A 23,358-nucleotide genomic window follows, 5' to 3' on the forward strand; every position below is an offset into this window, starting at 1 on the left:
GGTCTGTTGTCGCACAGGCCAGGAGCTCCCGCGCAGGCCGGGAGCTCGCGCGCACGCCGCCGGCGGATCGCAGGCAGGCAGGCAGCTGAAAAAAACCCTCAAGCTTATGTTTTGGGAAAAAATTTATTTCTTAAACCGAGACATCATTTTTGTTGCCTAAAAAATTTTGGTAGTGAACATTAAACAGTTAAATGGCTAGAATTTACTCTGTTAAAATTTGTTATTCTTAAGCTGGAAAATATGGTACGTACTGAATATATAGATTGCAACTTCAAAAACTTTGCATATGAAAAAAATTTTAAACTACACAGATATTTTAAGGTTTGATTTAGGGTAATAGGATTGTGACCGTGTTTTTGTTTGTGAAATTTCACAGTAATGTATTTTATAATTTTTATTTTTCCACATTTATTGAGGTACAATTCATAGATTTATAAAGACAATTTATACAAAGAAACATTATACACTGCTCTCCTTTTTTTTCTCTTACACCTTTTCTTTGATGTATTAATGAGCCAGGTTTATCTAATCTCCAGAGTTAAAATGCGTAATTTTTGAGAAATAAGAGGGAAGAAGGCAATGTACTATATTTTAGAAATATGAAGGAAGAACACCATAAGAGAAACATACTAAGCTTTTCTTTGAGGCATATTTTGTGTTAGCAAGTAGTTATCACTCAAGAAGAGGGCCAGACTTCTTGGGCCAATAATATTTACCATTAAAACTTTATTAAACATTTCATAATACATTTTGAAAACTTTATTTTTAGGAAGAAGAAAGGCGTATGGCATCTGTTGTAGCCAAAAAAGAAGAAGAGAAAAAGCGGGAAAGTCAGAAGCAGAGTTTGCTTAAGGTATTTTTTCTGAGGTCTTCATCCTGATTTGCACACTGAAGCTAGCTAGCCTGTCTACTGGAAAGTTGGTTTCTAAACTCTGTAAATTTTTCATGCTTGTTAGTAACTGTCTTTTTAGGGGGGGGTGTTAAATGAGTGCTCCTAAAGCTTTTACAAGTTGCTATCTATAAATAAACCTGTACTGAGAAAATACAATATAATGTCCATTATAAAACACATGCAAAAGCTAGAGACATTAAAAAAAAGAAAAATAAATATAATAAAATTGAAATGAATAAACTTTTTTCAGAAGAAGAAGAGGGCCGGGGATTTAGCTCAATGGTTCCACTGCCTGCTTCACAAGTGCAAGGACCCAAGTTCAATCCCCAGTACCAAAAAAAAAAAAACAGAAGAAGAGAAGAAATGACCAATAAATACATGCAAAAAAATGTTCAGCATTTTTGGCCATTAGAGAAACACAGTTCAAAACAATATTGAGATTTTTTCATATAACAAGGGGAAAAGATCCCTCCTACATTTTTGTGGGAAAGTAACCTGGTAAAATATCTGTGGAAATCAGTATAGTGACTCCTCAAAAAACTTAAACTAGAAATTCCATTCTACCCATCTAATCCCCTTCTAGCTACCTTCTGGGAGAGCTAAAGACACGTTATGGTGACGCATGCACACCAGCGTTTGTAGCAGCACAACTCACAGTAGCTAAATCTTAGGAAGGGCCTACATGCCCATCAACAGATGACTAGATAAAACATGGTGTGTGTGCACAGTGGAGTACTGCTCAGCACAAAGAATACGTGTGAGGCATTTGTAGGAAATGGATGCACCTTGAGACCATGATGCTGAGCAAAATAAATCAGGCACAGACATTAAATAGTGCATGTTAATAAGATGAGATCCCAGTTGTTGATTCTGCTAGTTCCTGTGCACTGAAGATTTGTTCATAAAATCTTTTCCTATGCCAATATCTTCAAGAGTTCTGCCTAACTTATCTTTCCACAAGTTTAGTGTTTCTGTTTTAATATTTAGATCTTTAATCCACTTGGATTTTAATTTAGTGCATGGTGAAAGATAAGGGTCCTCTTTTAATCTTTGGCAGGTTGAGATCCAGTTTTTCCAACACCATTTATTAAAGAGGCTATCTTTCCTCCACTGAGAATGGTCAGCTCCTTTGTCAAAGATGATGTAGCTGAGTACATCTGGATTTGTTTTTGTGTCTTCCAATCTGTTCCAGTGATCCTCAGGTCTGTTTCTTTGCCAGTACCATGCTGTTTTTATCACAGTGGCTTTGTAGTATAGTTTCAAACTGGGAATTCATTCATAGGAAAATGGATACGTATTGAGGATATACTCCTAAGTGAAATAAATAAGTCACACATGTGTAAATACCAAATAGTTTCTCTGGTGTGAATAAACTATAATAGTACATAAGGTCCTAATGATATAATGGACAATGTGAAATAGGAAGAAAGGGGCTAAAGGTTAGGGAAAGTGGGAAGGGTAGGGGAAAGCTAATAAGGGAAAAGAAAAAAACATGAGAAAATGAAAAAGGAAATTAAGTGTTTGTAAAGGGGGAGGGGAAGAGGGGGTGAAGGGAGGGCAGGGACAAGGGGAAAAAACGAGATCCAAGACCTGTCATGTAAAGGTACAAGATCCTAAGAATGAATGTAACTGTACTGTACACCTAAAATGTACCAATAAACTCAATGAGGAAAAAAATAGTGCAGGTTTTCTCTCATATGAGAAGTGTAAAGAATTAAAAGAGCAAAATAAAAGATAGGAAATAGCAACATAGCCCTTTTGCAGGGAGGGAGGGGATCTAGAGATTGAGGGAGAGGAGACGAAAGAGAAATTTAAAAACACTAAGATGTGATGTGTATATGTTCCAACTTCCCAGGAGGAAAGCATTCATTATGTATCACAACCACATACTAATAAAAAAACATTTTTCAAAGGAAAATAAGCTTTAACAATTAAAAGATACTTATTCCCAATCCTTCTCATCTTGGGACTTCAAAAGCAGATTAGGTTAACTGTTACTAAATACACTGTGATTTCCTTACCAGATATTATGCCTAACTTCCTGAGTGCTCCCTCCTTACAGTTTTCATCTCTTATCCCATGACTTAGGGTGTGCCTAAGCATTCTCCTGAAATGCCTACCTTTTTACTGATTTAACCAGCAGGATTTTAATCTTTACTGGAATATCCCTGAGGGTTGGCCAAAAATATCTTGTTTTTTAAGGAAATATAGCTGTAGGCAACATTTAAAAAATCTATAGGAGCAATATATATAGGGCAATGCTATTTGTGGACTTCTGTAAATGTAGAATCAGTGGTAGTCACTTTCATGCCTTTACTGTGCTCAGATGCATATGTGACTGGGTACATAAATGAGTATAAATAAATAAAAAGACATACATACCTGCACAAAATGAATGCTTGGAGACCTTCAGAACAGTCTCATATAAGAGTCCTAGAGTGGGGAAAGGAAGAATAAAGAAAATCCATGGATGATTTAGTTATAAGACTGCCAGTGGAAGTAGCTGTGTTATATACCCAACTCAGCTGCCTTATTACCATCAGTGTCTGGGGAAATGTACCATTAGTTTAGCAAATATTTAAAAAAATATTTGGCTCAAAGTAAAAAAAAGGGGGGGAGTGGGGGAGAGTGGAAATGTAACCCTGTGTGGAGTCCCTGAGTTCATACCCTAGTACATACTAGTTTGGTTTGTTTGTTTTGCTTTAGTACCAGGAATTGAATTTGGGACCTTGTGCTTGCAAGGCAGACAGAGCCACTGAGCTAAATCCCTGGCGGTCGTACCCTAATAGAAAACAAAACAAAAACAGGCAGTATAAGTTGGAAAATAGCAAAGGATTCTGTTCTATTTAGTAGTAAGACTCCTTCATTATAAGGATTATTTACCTTTTTATTTTCAGTAAATCTAGAATCATGCAGTTATCAGCACACCCAGATTGTAGCCCTTGCTCAGCATTAAGAGTAATGATATAACAGATCTCCAGTGTTTTCCGAGGATTGTTTTTATGTAGTTCCATATGTTAATCATTAAGAAAATGGGATGGGTTGGGTGCAGAGGGAAGGGAAGTTCATAGGCCTATATCTTCTGCCTTTTTCCTTGTAACTTGGAAATGAAAGGACACAGTACTTATGGCATATACTTGTATAGTCTTGCTTGGACTGTAAAGCATAGACTCAAATGGAAAAATCTGAAATGTGGCACCTTCTGAAATGTGTGTTACCCTAACACAGACTTGGTGATTTATAGCCATCCACATATTACAAAGGTAATTATAGGCCAAATGCTTCTTTGGTCTTTAGAATAAACTCTTCTTTGGGTACCCTCTTCTGGCTGGCAGAATGTCTAGCACAATCAAGTCATTCTTTTGCTTCTCTTTTCTTGCTCCATAGGTGTCTAGAACCCTCTTGTGGCTTTCTGGCCAGCAGTGATCCTCACCTGGCCTCAGGTTACACTCCTGCCTTAAAGTATCTTCCTTAATCCTGGCCCCAATAAAATTACTCATTCTCTTAGTCAAACTGGTGTTAATGTGATTTTAATAACTCAAGTAAAAGAAGCTTAACTTTTAATAACCCAAGTAAAAGAAGCATGGGTACAAGAAAATGTTTGCATTTCCAGAGACTATCTTATTATACATTTGTTAATATACCCGGTGGCGTGGAGATATTTTATGGCTCTTTTTCTAAGCTCTGCTGTGTATACCTCATTAAAAATACCCCTTTCTGCCGACCCCTATCAGCCAGAAAGCCAAATGCAAGGAGTGAATGACCTTGGTACTGAGTAAAAATAGCAGCATTGCTTAGATTAAGAATTTTGTTGACACAGTCATCAGAAAGTAACTAAAAGAACATTCCTTAAGGTAAAATGCCTTTTTATTATGTATTAGGGAATGATGTTTTTATAGTAGAATAGCAGAATCTTACTTGCTTTAGATAAGGAGGACATACATAAAATGTCAAAAACATCTCAGAAATATATATACATCTTCAGTATAACTCAGTTATCTATACAGACAAATCTGAAATACCAAACAATAGAACAAAGAACCCCAGCTAAAACTAGAGAAATAGAAATTTTGGGCAGAGAATAGAAGTTTTAAAACTTTAGTGTAATTAAGCAAGCCACATCACTTTTCATTTCTATCTAATGCCATGCATATAGGCTAACATCTTAGATCAACAAATGTAGATGGAGAGGTGCAACTAAAATTAATTATTTTCCATTTACCCAGGCACTGAGGGGAGGACAGAGAATTTCTCGCGCAGCGTTGTTGGCTCCAGGGAGCTGGTGAGGAGGAATCATTGTCCCACTCTGCTGGTCTTTCCTTGGCAGATGTTACTCATAGCAAAGAAGAAAGGGAATGTATCTAGTTTTAACATTCTGATCTAGTTGAAATTCTATTCCAAGATGTTAACTTTTGGTAATATGGGCTTTACCTAGAATAAAAGTTCTTTATCCTAATCAATATAAACTGAATATAATTGGGACAGAAATATTTTAATCTAGCACAGACTTCTTTCAGTGGCTTAGATCTGCTTTTCTCAACAGGATTTCTGTGAGAGAATTGAGCTCTAATGTCCTAAGTCAGTGGTTTTCAAGTGAGGTGAATGAACTAACATTAGCAGTAACTTCATGCTTGTTGGTCAAATAAATTCCCAAGCCCCATGCCAAATACAAAGCAGAACAGGATGAAGTTTACAAAAGCTTTCTGAGTGACCTGAGGCACCCTGAAGTTTGAAAAACACTACCTTAAGGTATCCATTGATATAATGAATTAATTTGTTTCCTATTCTTTTAGAATGGTGCTAGTCATCTGGAAACACTTCAGCTTAGCACAGTTTCTTTTAGTGGTATAGACAATATTTTGTTCTCATTTTTAGACATTATGTTTATGCTTTTAAACATGGAACATTGATCAGTGCCTCGCCTCTTTCCTTACCCACCAAGATTTTTATGCCATATTCATCCTAATTTGGGGTGGGAAAATTAAAATATTTAAGTTTCTTTTCATTATGTTTAAAGACAGAGACATATTAATTTGTCAAATTAAAATTTCAGATAGCAAATTTTCCAATAAATTTTATATATTTAATATTATTTATTTATTTATAAAGTTCCTAAGGAGCAAATATTGTTTGTATGATTTTTTTTTCTTTGTGATGACAGACTGTTATTCAGGTACTTGAATGCACAGGGTATTCAATACAGCCTCCTGAGTGTTGCTTTAGTATTGGGTTTGCGTAGCCACTTACAAGGAATAGCCTCTGTCTCTCTCTCTCTCTCTCTCTCGCTCTCTCTGTCTCTCTCTCTTTCTCAACAGGGTCTCACTACATAGTTGAGACTGACCTGGAACTCACTGTGTAGCCCAGGCTGGTCTCAAACTCACAGCGATCCTCCTGTCTCAGCCTCCCGAATGCTGGGATTACAGGTGTGCGCCACCACACCCAGTGGAATGGTCTCTTTTTAAAAGTATTATAAGAAAGCATAAACAATATGTTCCTGGGCTCCTCTCTTCAGAAATTTATATTTTGTAATTCTTGCTATAGGAAAAGAAAAGGTTAACAATTAACAACGTAGCTCGACAGTGGGACTTGCAACAACGAGCAGTCAACAATGCTACAAATCAAGATGGAAAAGATTCTGCCTCTCCCCCTCAGGACCTCTGCCAGACGGAAGGAAGCGCCATCTCCCCATTTCCAGAGGACTCAGGGTATGCAATGGGACTCTTGCAGGATGCTAGCATCTTTAAAGAACTGAGTTTGAAGAGGGGATGGAAAACCGTTCCACATCTAATTACTTCTGAAGAATAGTTTCCTTAAGGGAGGCTCCGAAAGTGGAAGTTTAAAGTAAGAAGTTAAGAAGGAAAATGAAAATTATAAATTTAAAAATCTTCCAGTGGTTTCCTGTTGTTCATAGGAAAAGTCTAGATTATGTAATGCAGGCTTATGAGGCTCCCCACTCCCTTACCTGTTTCCACACCATCAGCTGCCTTCTAGGGCTGTGCTAACTTTCTCTGGGTTCCTTTCCTTCCTAGCTCAGACTACTTCTAATAAGAACAGACTTCTGCTGCCAGTACCACTTCCTTGGACTTCCTGACACTGCCCTAGATAATCCTGATGCAGGCCAGAGGTCTTGTGTTTCAACCTCACATCCCCCCAAAATTTGTTTGACTCCCCAGACTGGAGCAGATACTCCCTGTATGTCTCATTATCCTGCACTTCCTCTGAATTCTTTTCTATAACCTAGTTGGTGATTAATGGTTTTACATCTGTCTTGCCAATGCAAGCTTCCTAAGGCAAGGAATCTTGATTACCTTGACCACTGTTGTATCCCCAGCAGCCCACACGAAACCTCACTCTTTAACTGGTAGTAATAAGCAATTTGGCATCGAATCAGAATAAGTATTTAGTGATGAACTGAGGGATTTGTGTGTTCCCATGGCTCACAGCTTCTTTTCTTGTATCACAGAATAAACAATTTTGATGACACTGTCCACACCCCTTGTATTTCTTTTCCTCTTAGGAAAGCATTTTGGAGTCAAGTAGATGAGAGAACATGCAAAGCACATATTTCTATAGTGTGTATATAATATAATTTAATATCAATAAATAAATTTAAAGCCTAAAAATCAAAGATTAAATTTACTTAAATTTTATATGATAAAGTACATTTATTATAAATTATATTTGTTTTATTACAAATCATTTAACCAGGGCCGGGGATTTAGCTCAGCGCCGGGGATTTAGCTCAGCGGTTCGGTGGCCTGCCTTGCAAGCGCAAAGACCCGAGTTCAATCCCTGGTACAAAAAAAAAAAAAAAACCCCAAAAAAACCAAATCATTTAACCAAATGTTAAAATGTAGTTCAAACTAAATATAATACAGCTCAAATGTTCGGCTAGAATTCCTTAAACCTTTAATATGCAAAAGAGTATACTGAAAGTAATAATTTAAGAGGCATTAGAATAATGCTTTAGAAGTTTTCTGGAGTTAGAGTCTGACCATATTTAGACTTAAACATTTAAAATTTCAGTTATAGAATTTACTTTATTTCTATCAAAATATTTCCTTTACTTGAGAATCTGCATATAAAACTTTTCAACTCTTTCAGCTAGAAAAATAAGGCAACAAGAATAGAAATTCTAGCTGATAATTTATATAATATACCTTTCTCATATAGCCCTAGAGCTACATTTAATATCAGATATATTTTTACTGAGTTAGGACTGTAACATTTTATAATATTAAGACTTTATAGTATTGGACTTTAGATTTATAAAGTGATGCACATTACTACTATTTCTGATGTCTTTTCTTTTGAAAATGTTTTTTCCTATCTGCCTTAAGGTTTCCAGTTCTATGTTTATTCAAGTAATCTTGAAAGTTTTATTTTAAATTTCTAATAAAGACTTAAAAGTTAGACCTTTGATATATTGAATTTATTTTTATAGTATACAGTGTTAGGGTCTAACTTGATTTTATTTTAATTGGCTTATTGATTTTCTAATAATGTTTCTTAATTAAACTACTTTTTCTTTTTCAATAAGAATGCTATCTTTATCTTATGTTAAGTTCCCTTAAATATGTGGGTATATTTCTGAATGTATCCCAGTCTACTAATCTATATATTTATTTTAATGCTAACATCAGATTCCTTTGTGATAGCAGTTTTATAGTAAGTTTTAATAACTAGTAGGGGAACTATGATCTCCCTGTTCTTTTCAAGTTTCAATTCCCACACACCTGTTTTTCCATCCATATTAATTTTAGAATCATTTAAATATAAAAGAAGTGTTGGTAACCTTAATTAGAATGCATTTAAGTTTATTAATTTCAGGTTTAACTTTTTGTGATAATAACAAAGAGATACGGTATGACTCTACATTTTTTAAAGTTTGGTCTGGTGTCCACGGGGAGCTAAGTGGGGAAACTGAAGGCTGGAAGGGAAATTCTGAGGAGCCAGCTGAGGTTCAAGATCCTGAAATTACAGCAACTACAGTCAGAATTGTCGAGTGAGTTTGTTCTAGAAGTAACCCCAGGCATAATAGTAGAGGAACTCAATTTCTGATAAAAAACAAGGAAATAGGGTATCAAAGACTAGAAATAAAATGTTTCAAGTGGGGCGATGAAAAGATTTTTAAGGAATTGAACCACAAAAGCTGTCAGTAGCTTGGGAGAAAGCTGAGTGTTTCTGCACGAGGAAGTTGAAGACGAAGAGCGTGTGAAGTGAGAAGATGGATGATGAGCTGGAGTAGTGGCGATTAACAGTCAGAGTGAAGCTCCAAAACGGGAGCGTTCAGAGCTAGGACATAGCCAAGCTCTGATACTGCGAACAGTATTGTGGCCACGGAAGTGAATTGTTGAAGAAGTGCGGAAATAAAGGTCACTAGAGGAAGGACCGTTAAATCCATTGGTGCAGACTGAAGTCATTGATGATAGAACTGGAAATAAAACCCGAGCAAGCCATAATGCCTTATCTCACCTGATCTCTGCCGCTCATGTGCTGTTGCAAAGCTGTTCACTGCTTCCGTTTTGCTAGTATTGGTAGCTGCAGAAAGGGCTCCTGTGGATGGAAAAATGGTCTCTGATTGGTGGATTCCAGATTAGTAGTGTGACTTTCTTCATATTTGAATTTTTAGCTTATGGCCTAAAATTCTGTGACTCTCTAAATTATCTTAAAATATAGAATCTTCACTTTTATGCTCTCAAAATAAGCATTCAAGAAAAGGAACATGTTAGTGGAAATTGTCGTGCCATGTAGTTAATGCCAAGAGTTTCGGAATTTTCAGTGGGACTTCTACAGTCAAAGGAATCAAGGAATACAGAAGGCGTTTGAGAGAGGTGGGAAAGATGTATGCGTTCAGTGGGGATGATATAGAGAGTAGGAAAGAATCATCAGAAAGGGATCCATCACTCTGCAGAATATTTGCTTTAACAAATACAAGTTCAAAAAGCCATGGAAGCACTATTACATACTCTTTGTCTAACTCTCTTTTAGGGACTTAAAACCCAGGAAATTATGGAACCACAGAATACTTTTATATAAAGGAAGTGGAAAAAATAAAACTTCAAGGATAAGGCCGGGGATTTAGCTCAGCGGTTTGGTGGCCTGCCTTGCAAATGCAAGGACCCAAGCTCAATCCCCGGTACCAAAAAAAAAAAAAACTTCAAGGATAGCCAGCGAATAGTTGGTAGAGACTATAATGCAAAATTTGTTACTTATATCTTCTAAAGTTTGTAGGGTATTTTTTTTCAGTTTAGTTTGTAGTTTTCTGACTCTTATAAAATCTCTTACATATGAAAGTTAGAGCTTATTATGCCTTGTGTTTGTCTAAGCCCAGGGCTTTTAACCAAAAGGTCCGGGTTGACTTTTTGAGTTTTAAGTCCTTATTTTGTTTGATCTCCCTGCAGTATTTGACGAGGTGACGCTCTTAATTGTTGAAAGATTCTTGTCTTTGATCTTCTTAAAACCATATTCACCTAATTTTCCTTTTATTTATGTGGCTGCTTTTTAAAAGATGTATTTTACTGACTCCTTTTGTATCAAATCTTTAAATGTTTGATGCTTTTTTATGTACAAAATTTAGATGTGGTACTTATTGCTATAACAGATGAAAATCCAGCTAACCTTTATTTTTCCTCATACTATATCAGTCTCTCTATATATGTATGGATTTCTTTTATTGGTAACTTTTATATGTAATTGAATCTATCTTTAATTCCATCTGCTATAGACAGTCGTGATCAAGTGGGCACTGTGCACCATTGTTCTGCAAAACTTTTTAATTCTAGTTCAACTTTGTGTACTGTAACTTCCATGAGCTATATTTTTAAAATTTCCCCTAAATTTCTTTGATCTATTGGTTATTTAGGAGTATGGGGTTTAATTTCCACATATTGTGAATTTTCTAGATTTAGTCAGTCCTTTATTTATAGTTTTAGTCCTTTGTAGTCAGAGAAAATATTCTGTATGTTTTCATCTTTTTACGTTTATTGAGTCTAATTTTGAGCCTTGACATATGGTTTATCCTAGAGAGTTTTCCGTGTACTAAGAAGAATGAGCATTCTACAGTCGTTGAGTGGAGCGTTCCCCACACTTCTGTTAGGTCTAGTTGGACCTCAAAGTGCATCATCTGATTGTATGGGATTCCTCTGTTTTTTTATAATTTTTTTAATAATATAGCACTAGTAGTTATAAAATTCCCTCTTAGAACTGCTTTCTTTATGTCCCACAGATCTGATATATTGTGTTACATTATCATTTGATTCTAGGAATTTTTTTTTCCTGATTTCTCCACTGACTCATTGATCATTCAAGAGTGAATTATTTGGGCCAGGGATGTAGCTCAAAGTGCAGCACCTGCCTGCAAGCTTGAGGCCCTGAGTTCAATTCCTGGTACCAAAAAAGAAAAAAAAAGTGATTATTCATTCTCCCACGTGTTTATACAGTTTTTTGTGGTTTCTCTTGCTATTGATTTCTAGTGTCATTCCATTTTAATTTGATAGGCTGCATAAGATTATTGCAGCTCTTTGTACTTACTGAGAAATGCTTTATGGCCTAAAATTGGTTGATTCTGGAAAAGATTCCATGAGCTGCTGAAAAGAATGTGTGTTCTGCAGTTGTTGAATGAAACACTAGCTCTTAAATCCAGTTGATGTATAATTTAGTTTAACTCTGATTTTTCTTTGTTGCTTCTTTGTTTGGTTGACCCATTTACCTGTGAAAGTGGATATTGAAATCCCCACTGTGATTGTAGTGGAATCTTTCTGTCCTTTTATGTCAAGTAGTGTTTATTTTATGAAATTGGGTGTGCCGGAATTAGGTGCATATATTTACAGTTATCTCTTCTTGGTGTGTTGTTCTATTTACCAATATGCAGTGGCTTCTGTGTTTTTTTGGACCATCTTTGGTTTGAAGTCAACTTTGCTGGATAAAAGTATAGCTGTTCTTCCTTGCTTCCAGGCTGCAAACTCTTAGAGTATCATTTCCACCCTTTCACTTTCCGGCTATGTATGTCTTTGAAGATGAGGTGTGATTCTTGCAAGCAGCATACAGGTTGGTCTTAGTTTTTGATCCAGTCTACCAGCCTGTGTTTATGATTGCAAAGTGAAGACCATTTATGTTGGTATTTTTGCAAGTTATGTACTAATTCCTTCATTTTGTTGTTTTTCTAATATTTGAATCATTTATTTTCTTGTTTATTTTTCCTTTCTTATTCTTTCTTCTTTTTATTTCTTTCCTTTACTTATTTCTTGTTTCTTTTCTTATTCTTTGCTACAACAAACAAGACTAAAAAGAATATATACATTTATATACATGGGCAGGTGTATCTCTAAGTCAGATTTCTAGATGTAGACTTGTTTGATCTAAGGTTATGTGCAGTTAAATTTTTATAGTATGTGTTTGTGTTACACATTGAATACAGTCATTGTGAGTAGTTGGTACGTGAACATACACCTTAGTTCTTTTTTATTATAAGTAAGTGTTTGCAGCACATTATAATTACTTTCATCATGGGGAGTTAGTACACAAACATAACACTTCTTTTTGTATCCCCTTTCCCCTCCCTTCCTCCCACCCCTCCTTTTTTAAACTCCTCGTTTGTAAAAGATCTGTCTCCCTGTGTCCTATTATTTATCTTTGTTTTGCTTTTTGATTTATTTATACTTTGAGTTTCTCATATGAGAGAAGCTATATGATATTTTAGCTTTGTGTCTAATTTATTTTACTTAATGGTCTGGATTCAAGATGCATCTATTTTTCTATAAATGACTCAAATGTGTCCTTCTTTATACCAGAGTAGTACTCCATTGTGTATAAATCCCACATTTTCTTTATCTGTTCATCTGTCGATGGTCATACAGGCCTGTTCCAAGATTTAACTATTATGAGTTATGGTGCTATAAACATGAGTATGCATGGATCACTGTAATGTGATGTCTAAGTCTTTTGTGAAGATATCCAGAAGAGGAATAGCTGCATTGAGTAGAATTCCTTGTTTTTGTTTTCTGATTTCCTTAGTGGTTGTACTGGTTTATATTCCCACCCACAATGAAGCAAGGTTCCTTTTAACTCCCTCCCCCAACCCTGCAGCCTCAGCAGAACCATTTCTGTCTTTATTTTCCTGGTTGTGTTCTCTCCCAGCCAGATTTATTCTTTATCTTGGCTTCATGGCTTTTGTCCCCATTGTCTATATTTAGGATTTCCTCAAGTATTCTGCAATGCTGGCCTGGTGATCATGAATTTCTGTAACTTATCCTTATGATGGAAAGTCTTTATTTCTCCCTTGATTTTGAAGGATAGCTTTGCAGGGTATAGAATATGGTTTGTCAATTATTTTCTTGTAGGGCTTGAAAAACTTCATTCCAAGCCCTCCTTGACCTTTAAGATTCCTGTTGAGAAATCTCTTGCTCTTCTCATGGATTTGCCTGTGTGATTTTGTGCCTCTTTCTTAAGTGTTGTGATATTCTTTCTTTCTTTGGAATTTCTGACCGTTTGACTATGATGTGTCGTAGAAAGGTTCTTTTCTGGTTGTGTCAGTTTGGGATTCTAAATGCTTCCTTTATCTGGGTATCCATCTTAGCCCCCATTTCTCAAACCTCATTCCTTCGGCTTGAGAAGTTTCCTGCAATAGATTTTTTTTTTTTTTTTTAGGCCACAACTGTATATTGACACCTCCGCAAGGCCAGTGATTCTTAAATTTGTCCTTTTAGAGTTGCCTCCAGGCTCTTGGGTAATCTTTGTTTATTTTTCTTGGTTCATTCTTTCTAACTGAATGTTCTAGTATGTCTCTCTTGTCTTTAAGTCCTGGTAACCTTTCTTCTTATTCATCCTGCCTACTACTGAGACTTTCAGTTGAGTTTTTGCTTGGTTTACTGAGGTTTGCATTTTCAGAATTTCAGTCAGGTTCTTTTTTTAGAGCCTCTGTCTTTATTGATGTGGCCTTCAATGTCTGACATTGTCTTCCTTAATTCACACAGCTGCTTATTTGTACTGATTTTGAGCTCATTGATCATTTTAGTAATTCATTTGTTCAGTTGCTTCTTTGTGTCTTCTTTTCTGTCATTGATATGTTTAACTATCTGTTTTCTAGATTCTTGGTCTGGGATTTCATCCACTTCCATATCTGTAGGGTCAGCTCTTGGGGAGTTAGCAGTTATTGTTTTCTCATGAGTCTCGTACTCCATGTTATGTAAGCCTTTACCTCTAAGTACTATTTATATGCTGAATACACCAAGATGTATATTTCTTCCTTTATGGTTTACTCATTTAGGTTGTGCTTTTAAAAAGTGTCTAAAATACTCTCCCATTTTGTTCTCCTTTCCTAAATCTTTATTGCCCCTGGAATTGATTTTTATGTTTGAGGTTAACACCTGATTTTTTTTTTCTCCTGTGGAAATAACCAGTTACCCTGGTGCTGTTTATTGGCATCCTTTCCATTTCCCACCATCTCGAATGCCTGTCCTCCGGACTGTTTTGTTGGCAGTGGGGGGAAGTAGGCTGGGCAGGAGTGTCCTTTTACAGATCTTCAATTAGCACCCCCTGTTCAGTTTCGCTCCTCACTCCCGTCCTTCACTGTACTTAGTCTTCCTTTTTCAGAGTTCTGTTGAGCGGTTCAGCTGTCATCTCTGTGCTTACTCTCATCGCATATTGAGGCTATGGCTTTCCCCCTGCCTCATCATTCACCAGTCTGTACTTGCCAGCTTCTGGACGTGTGCTGAGTTCTCTTGTTGCCAGTAGTCCTCCCCTATTGTGCTTGTTGCAGGATGATGCCTTTTCAATTATTTTACCATTATTCAGTGGGATCTTAGGGAAAGATGTCTTTAACACATGCGCTGGGTCTATCTGCTGTTTTATCTGAGAGTGCAAACTAAGGATCTTTCAATGTTTGCAATTGTTTTGCTACATTCTGTATGCCTTTAAAAATATAATTAAAATTTTATCTTTTGAGAATGACATAAGCCTCTTTCTTTCTGAAGTGGAAAGGTATTCAGAGAGCTACAAGATCTCTTCTTTAGTGTTTCAATTTGTTTTTTAATGCTGCATAAGGTTTTCCATTTTAAGCGATCACTTATAGTCTTTAGCATTTCGTAGTGCCAAAAAAAGTGGCTAATTCTTACGTTAACAGTGTTTGTGACCTTTGGCTTATAGGTGTGTGACTACATGGCTTAAAAACAAATGTCCATGAAAAAATTACAGGCACATAAAAGGAAGAAATTCTTTAAAACTTTGCTATATTCCATTAATGATTTCACTGTTCACTGTTTTGGGGGCAGCTCTACAGTAAAAAGACATATTGCAGGTTTCTTTTGCCTGGCAGAAATGGGAAAATACTTGGTGTAATGCTCTCTTTGCTTACATTGGATGCATGTCGTGAAGCTGGTTTATTTTTGGTCATTTCCTGTCTATGAACACTGTGATATTTTAACCAACACTACTATAATAAAATATAATGCATAAAATGAATTTCCACACCTATGAATGTTGTAATCGAAATTCATAAAATAAGTTATTATAGGAATCAGCACCACTTATTCACTGGGAAAAGAATCTTCCGAAAGATTTTAAGTATTTCTGTTCTAGCTTATTATAAAATGTCAAAAGGTAAAAACAATACAGAAATCTCTGAAATATGGTCTTTTTTTTCCATCTAAACATGTATGAGTGTGTTCTATATTCAGCCTGGATTTCTGAACTAATTTCGTTATTGCATTAAGTTAGTCATCTGTCTTTTCTTAGAGTCCTCCACTAATTAAGAAGGCATAGAATATTTTGTTGAATCATTCTTTTTTAAAATTTTTTTTCTTTTTATTGAGTTTATTGGTACAATCTAAGTATACAGTATAGTTACATTCATTATTGGGATCCTGTACCTTTACATAATAGGTCTTGATTCTCATTTTTCTTTTTCCCCTTGTCCCTGCCCTCCCTTCACCCCCTCCTCCCCTCCCCATTTACAAACACTTTAATTCCATTTTTTCAATTTCTTATATTTTTTTCCTCTCCCTTATTACTTTTCCCCCACCCTTCCCACTTTCCCTACACCTTTAGCCCTTTACTTCCTATTTCACATCTTTAATTATCTCATTAGGACCTTGTATACTATTATAGTTTTTTACATCAGAGAAACTATTCAGTATTTCAGTTAAAGAAATCTCTGTATGAACATTAAAAATAGGAAATCCTAAAATAAAACTAAAAAGGAAAGTAAAAGAGAAAAGGTAATGATATAAAATTAAAATAATCCTTAATTCTGAAGATGAAACTATCCCTGAACATATTTAAATTGCTTCTTGCTCTTGTAGTCTTATATTCTTTTTTTTTCATTATTTAGAGAATACTCTTCATTCTTATCTAAAGATCATGATGCATAGATGAACATTTGAACTTGAAATTGACCACAAAGATCTTGAAGATAATTCCTAGCTGATTTCATACTGTCGTATAATTAATATTTGAATTAGAGAATATAATTAGAAATATACTGGGCTATAATTTTTTTCCACAAGATACATCATGTAAAGATACAGGATCCCAATGATGAATGTAACTGTATTGTATACCTAAAATGTACCAATAAACTTAATGGGGAAAAAAAAGAAATATATTGGGCTTTATTGGAAAGCAAATTTTAAAATGCAGCTTCTCCAACGAAGAATACCAGCTTTCTTATAGTGTAAATTTAGGTTAGAGGTAAGAAAGTGGACCAGATTACCACTTACCCTACAGATATCAGTTACATTTCACTCCTCCCTCCCCTTCATTCTCCATAGCCAGACAACCACTGACTCCTACTTTATTTTCTTTTAAAGATCTGGTAAGTCTGTCTTCTCATTTATTAATAATAATCACTAAAGTATGTCAAGCTAAGTATGAGAGATGGCGTTATAGCTCTATTATTTCTAATCTTCATGTATTATGATCACCACCATTTTATATACAATGAAACTGAAACTCAAAGAAATTAAAAAGCTTGCTCCCCAATCATCTGGCTTTTCTTGCCAGTGCCATTTCCACTACACTGTGCTATGTTTTTGCTTGTTGTGCCTTATGGGTGAGTCAACACTTACTACACCGACCTTACTCTAAGGCCTTGTGTCCAGCCTCACTCTGCCATCTCCTTCACAAGTGCAACCTGTGTGTCTGACTCAGGACCTTCCTTCATCCTTGCATCTCAGCTCCAGTACTTAGGTCTACGCACGGCACTGTGGAGTTGTCCAAACACACATATTGAATGTGATCTTATTACTGTTTTGTTCAAAACCCTTTTTTTTATTCCTCAAACTTGTGGGGTAAAATCTGACCCTTCAGCCTTTGTCTCTAGCTCCTATTCTCTTGTATAGCTCTAGTCCTGTGTTTCAATGTTCCAGCCACTAGAATTGTGCTTATATGAGTTTGTTACATATAATCAGGCTTTTGTGCCTTGGTTCACTTTGGTTTTTTCCCCTTTTGCTCCTGATGAAATTCTGCTATTCATCACTCAAGGATCAGTTCAAATGCTACTTCCTCTTGAAACCTGATTTCTCCCCTCTAGAAGAATTAGTCATTCCTTTCTCTGTGTTCCATAGCATTTGGTTTAAATATTCATTATATAACAATAAGCACATTGTTACATTTAATGTATATATTTACCTTCCCTCCAACCCCCCTCAGTCCCAATTTGTAGCTTGATTTTGATATGTCTTGATTTGTTTTCTATCTCCAGTGCCTATCTCAAAACCTGACATATAATAATCTACCCACAAAAACCTAAAAAAGGGCTGTTGAGGTCATTTTAGTTTAGAAAGTATATCCCTGAGTTTATTGGGTTGATGGCAGAATGAAGTCTGGGCAGTTATATTTCTGGGACCATAGCCTAATAAAAGTGAGTAATAATTGTCCAAAAGCTTGCACATGATCTGCAGAGATTTTCCTTATCCAATCTACAGTGACTGTCCTTATCCGTACAGATACCACAGTAGTATGCCAGAATTCTTAGCACAGAGCTTTGTATATAGTAGGCTTTCAGCAAATATTAACAAATAAATTAATATGTATGTATCTATAATCAGATGTGGACATATCTGCTAAACATACACTGAAAACCACAAGGACAGTCCCCAACATATAAACATTGTTAACATGCTTTCTAAGTCATTTTTTATGGAAATCACAACATACCTCCCTAGAAGAGCAAGTTAATAAACATTGGCCAGAGTTTGAGGGTAAACTTAAAAGCTTCACCCTGGAAATCACTGAAATGAGGTAGACGTTATATGACTGTTTAACAGGTGCTATGTTTCCGATTGACAAGGATGAGCCTGTCTAGGGCCCAGAAACTCACATTTGTTCTTAGCAACTATCCACTCGTGACCCGTATGAGTGGAGATTACGTTTACTTTATGGTACTGTTTTGCTGACTGTAGATTCATTTTTATTTCATTTATTTTTTCCCCAGAAGTTTGGTTAGCAAAAATTTACACAAAATAAACAATCCCTTTCTTATGCCCTTTCTTTTATTTTGGAGTTTATATTCTTAAACTTTCAATCATATAGAAAAAGAAAAGCAAGGCACTTCCAAATATATGTATAAAGCAACACCACTTCCCAAAGGATTTACTCATGTTTCTGGTACATAACTCTCATTCCTCCACCATTTTTGCATTAAAACTAAACTTACTTTGCTGATTCCTGTGGCCATCGGGTATACACGTGTCAACTAGCTTTTTTCTTTCTTTTACCTTCCATTTTATTGTATGTCTTTGCCTCACCTGGTTCAACCCTCATGCTGACATTTAATCTGTACCTGTATCACTGATTCTGCCTTTTTGGTGAAACTACAGTAATGGCTAGAACATTTTTCTTAAAATTCAGCAGGGCCGGGTGTGGTGGTGCATGTCTGTAATCCTAGCACTCAGGAGTGTGAAGCAGGAGGATCACCTGCAGTTCAAGTTCAGCTACATAGTGAGTTCAAGGCCAGCCTGAACTACACAGTGAGACCCTGTCTCAAAAAAACAAGAAAAGATTCAACAGATACCTATAACATTTTACTCACTTTATTAATTCAAGAAATATTTATAGAGCAAAGCATGTGCTAGGAGGTGTGCTAGATGCTGGCTCTGTTATACTAAATGTGGCAAAATTTCAGTTCTGAAAGATCACAATATTTAGTAAGAGAGATAGACGAGCCAACTGGTAATTTCAATGCAATGTGATAATTGCTACAATAGATGTATGCCTTCTTTATTTTAGTGGCAGTGAAATGCTAACTGCTATCCTTCATCCTGTTCCAGTAATAATTATATGTTCTTTCTAACTCAGTATATTATCCACAGCACAATAGATTGAACTAATTTGAATCCTGTTTTTGAGCTATTATCAGTCTTTACCTTTCTAAGACTGTCATCTAAGACTCTTCATATACTGCTGTTCGTTGAGTGTTTGATTATTGTCTCTCTTCAGTCCTAAGTCTTGTAGAAATTAAGCCTTTTTGTGTTTTCTTAGTTGCCCATTCATTTAGAATAGACTGATGTTATTGCCCAGCTTGTTATTGAATAAGCAAATATGTGACGGGTTAATTGGAGCCTTTGAAATAAGCATAATAAACTGACAAGCTAGGTTGGTCAGTTTTACCTTCCAGCATCACAGCATTATAAAATTTTTGAAGATCTTTAATAATTAACAGGTATACATTGTAAAAAGCTCATAACTAGGCCTTAGAGTCCCCAAAGATGGAAATAAAAATATGATCTCTTGCCTTAACGAACTCACTGTGTAGCAGAGGAAAGTTTGTAAATGTGTGATTGTAGTACAGAGTGAGAAGGGAGGTGCTGCAACAGTGTGTAGCAGCACAAAACAGAGCAGATGCAAAGGGCAAAACGGACAGTGAAAAATCCCGTGATGAAAACACATAGAACAAAGCCAGGCATGAAGTTGAGAGGGTGGATAAAGTAAACAGTTATGTCTTTATTCACAACAGAAATTTGGAGTTGGATCAAGATGTTTTATTCATCCCCTAGCTATTGTTTAGGTAGGCTGTTATAGAAAATATGGCTCCTATTTTGAAAATATAACAATTACCATATTCCGCAGAGTATGTGAAGAGATTTTGTGCATATATGTGATGAGTAGTTTTTCATTATTTTTACTTCAAATTGGGGAGTCTACATTGATTTTACTCATAACTGTATCACTTACAAAATTACAAAAAAATTAGAAAGCCAAAGTTACCACTTAATCCAGTATCTGAGGGACAAACTGTTTTAACAGTTATTAATATGTTTGGTAAACATTTTATATTGTATGACTCTTAGTGTAGAAATATTATTTTGTAAAATACATTTTTTTCTCAGCACGATAGTTTTATAGATTACAAAATCCTATTTGTATTGACATGAAAAAGATATCAATGTTGTATTAATGATATATTAAATGGTGATCTTTCATTAATGTAAGTCATTTGGGTTTAGAGGTGGTATTTTGTTGTGGCAGTGGCTCATCATGTTCTTATTTTTAATTAAAATATAGGATTAAAATGATATAAAATATCCAGATAGTCTATTGTAATTTTGTCTAAAAGGCATTCTGAGTATAATTCTAGAAATTAATATAAAATTATAAAGAGCTTTTTCAGCACGTCTTCCTATTCTGTTATTTATTTTGTGTGATCAGACTTTCCCTGAAAGTTACACTTTGGACCTTGCAGGGCTGTTGACTCAGGACTCACCAGTGCTTTACAAGGCTTGTCTGTTGTAGACACACACCTTGTTGACGTGGATGGGGACACTCTGTCCTTCTATGGCTCAGGGGCCCTAGAATCTTTGGACCGGAACTGGAGTGTTCAGACAGCAGGAATGATCACAACAGTTTCCTTCATCTTCATAGAATTTGATGAAATTGTTCAAGTGCTACCCAAATTGAAGATGAAATTTCCTAATCCTCTGGTAAACATTTCCTTTATGTAGTATGTTTGGATTATTCTTAATCATGACTTGTGTGTTCAGGCCAAAGACCTGCTTTAACTTTTATTTATGCAATTTCTATTTGAAAAGAAGACTAAGCTTTTGTCTGATGGTTTTTTGGTCTGGGATTTAAATTAGTAATCATAAATGGCCTTATTGTTTTGTGTTAATATTAGAAATTGTATTGCTATAAACCAATCCTTTATGGAGTAGAAAATACCAACAACTTTATTCAAATTATATATTTCCTTTTTTTTTAGCTTTAATTGAGTTTATTGGTACATTTTAGGGATACAGTACAGTTACATTCATTGTTGGGATCTTGTACCTCTACATGACAAGTCTTGATTCTCATTTTTTCCCCTTACCCCTGCCCTCCCTACACCCCCTCCTTCCCTCCCCATCAAATTATATATTTCTATCTCATAAGGCATTCAAATGGACAGCATTATGTATTATACTTGGTATTTATGGAACATGTACATTTATTATATAATTTTTATAGTAGTACCACAATAACATCGAAAAGAATTTTAGTGTATCATTAAAGTTACTTTTAATCTTTCCCAATTAGGTTATTGTATTATTTATTAGTACACATTTCTAGAAACTGATATTTTTAATGAGTTCTCTCCTCTTCAATTATAATTATTTTGTTTTTCTCTGTTAGCTGTATGATTTTTCTCAGATACCTTTTATATTAATTTTTAAAAGTTTTCTCCCTAAGGAAGATAGGCAAAACTGGAGATGATATGTTTAGAAAAAACTGTCCAAATTCACCAATAGAACACTTGCATTAACATTTCAGTGATTTGAATGAACTAGCCTGTATCATATGTAGCAGGATACAAGAAATAATGACTAGAAGTAGTTCTTCTCAGGAGCGTGGTGAGCCCTGTGTTTGTAAGTTCTGAAATTTTTATTCTCAGGGATTTTTGTAGGTTTAATGGCAATATAAAATATATAGAATCATTGTAATGCCCAAGTCTGAATTATTTCATATGTATTCGACTTTTAAGAATTAGTTTGTTAATAATGAGGATGTTGCAGAAGGAATCGCCTAGAGTTCAGTATTAGGTGACTTCTATCAATGATACACTGGCTGGACTGAAGCTATATGTTTAGTGCATGCATTTGAGTTAATGTAATTGAAAACACACTTACTAAGCCGACAGCTTACAGATTGACTTGGGGAATGGTCAGTGCAGCTTTAATGTTAATATTTTAAGAGGCTAAATGCAATGTTCTGATTGCTTTTTTGCCTTCTATTATTGCAGCACCTTAAATTCAAGGAGACAAATCTTGCGATGCTACAGCAGTTTAATGCACTAGCACAACTTCGTCGTATCGACCAGTTGACAGTTGACCCTCAAGGAAATCCAGTTGTCAATTTTACCCTCTGGAAATACTATGTGCTATTCAGGCTGAGCCATTTTAGTATGCAGAAAATAAATGGAACAGAGGTAAGCAAAACTAGGCGAACTGCAGAACAAAAGTAATCCTTTTTAGGGGAAATAGTGATTTAAAATGGTTAGGAATCTAAGTAACCATGATGCAACTTTGAGAAATACTGTTTTTTGAAAAAAAGTCAACATTTAATATGTCAAAATGCTAAAATCTATCCAGAAATGTATAAAGCACTGAATAATTTTGAAAATTAAATAATTAACTAGGTTATGGTGAATAGTAAATATTTTTACTGTTATTTGTGAATAATCTAAGTAAAATGTTGCTGGGAGTGAGAGTTTTAAAAAAGAGAAAAAGTAACTCTTCTATAGATAATATGATCTTAGTATTTTTTAAGGTGCCTGGTATGCAAGATGGGATGAGAAAGTAAAATATAAGTGTGAACTAATAAGGTAGAGGAAGGGAATAATAAAATGGAGGGGAGAGAGGAGAAGGAGAGGCAGTAAACATTGGACTGCTTTGTTAATAGCTGGTAACCACTGCCTGTGTGATGACAATATTGAATAACTCAGGCCTGAGCTGAATAACTGGAAAATTAATACATTTTTAGAAAATTATTTTTAGATTGACTCACTAAATTTGTCTCAAAGGTAATTCCACAGCTACTCAAAGTATGTGTTATTTTCAAATTAATGTGGAAGAGAAAAGAACTATGTTTATACCTCTATTGCATTTAAATAATCCTCCAGAGGAAAAATGCCTTTAACATGTTGTTAGTCTTAATGCACTAGCTCTTGAAAAGCATAATTCTCTATTGTAAGATGAACTGGATTCCGCTTTGCTGGCACAACATTTGGTACTTCCCTGGAGCTGGTACACTTACAGCTACCTCTGACCTAGAATTCCAAAAATCCAGAATACTTTGGGGGCTAGGAGATCTCTGGGTTGGTGTAAAGCAGCCATATGAAATTTGCATCAACTATAAAAGGTCATGACCACTGTGTCAGCCATCTGCTGACTATGTTGGGCAAATCTGGAGCCTTCCGATGCCTATTAATTTCTGCAGCTAGTTCTCAAGAGATTTGGTTCAATCTTTGGTACTGTTGTGTGCCCTTCAGTCCTTCC

The 23,358-nt window shown here is 35.5% G+C and overlaps 1 protein-coding gene across 5 annotated transcripts in view; it reads left to right on the top strand.

The window, feature by feature from the left end:
* The window catches only part of Lrrc49 (leucine rich repeat containing 49), a 136,301-nt gene that overhangs the window by 96,673 nt on the left and 16,270 nt on the right, over window positions 1-23,358 (top strand). For all 5 annotated transcript variants that reach the window (XM_033756001.1, XM_033756002.1, XM_019208033.2 and 2 more), the window contains 4 exons: window positions 770-853; window positions 6,434-6,597; window positions 20,571-20,808; window positions 22,104-22,289. In XM_033756001.1, the coding sequence (XP_033611892.1) occupies window positions 770-853; window positions 6,434-6,597; window positions 20,571-20,808; window positions 22,104-22,289 (672 nt within the window). The remainder of the gene's footprint in view (window positions 1-769; window positions 854-6,433; window positions 6,598-20,570; window positions 20,809-22,103; window positions 22,290-23,358) is intronic.

This window comes from Fukomys damarensis, unplaced genomic scaffold (assembly GCF_012274545.1).
Source record: "Fukomys damarensis isolate Sample0158 unplaced genomic scaffold, DMR_v1.0_HiC HiC_scaffold_25, whole genome shotgun sequence".
Classification (NCBI taxonomy): Eukaryota; Metazoa; Chordata; class Mammalia; order Rodentia; family Bathyergidae; genus Fukomys; species Fukomys damarensis.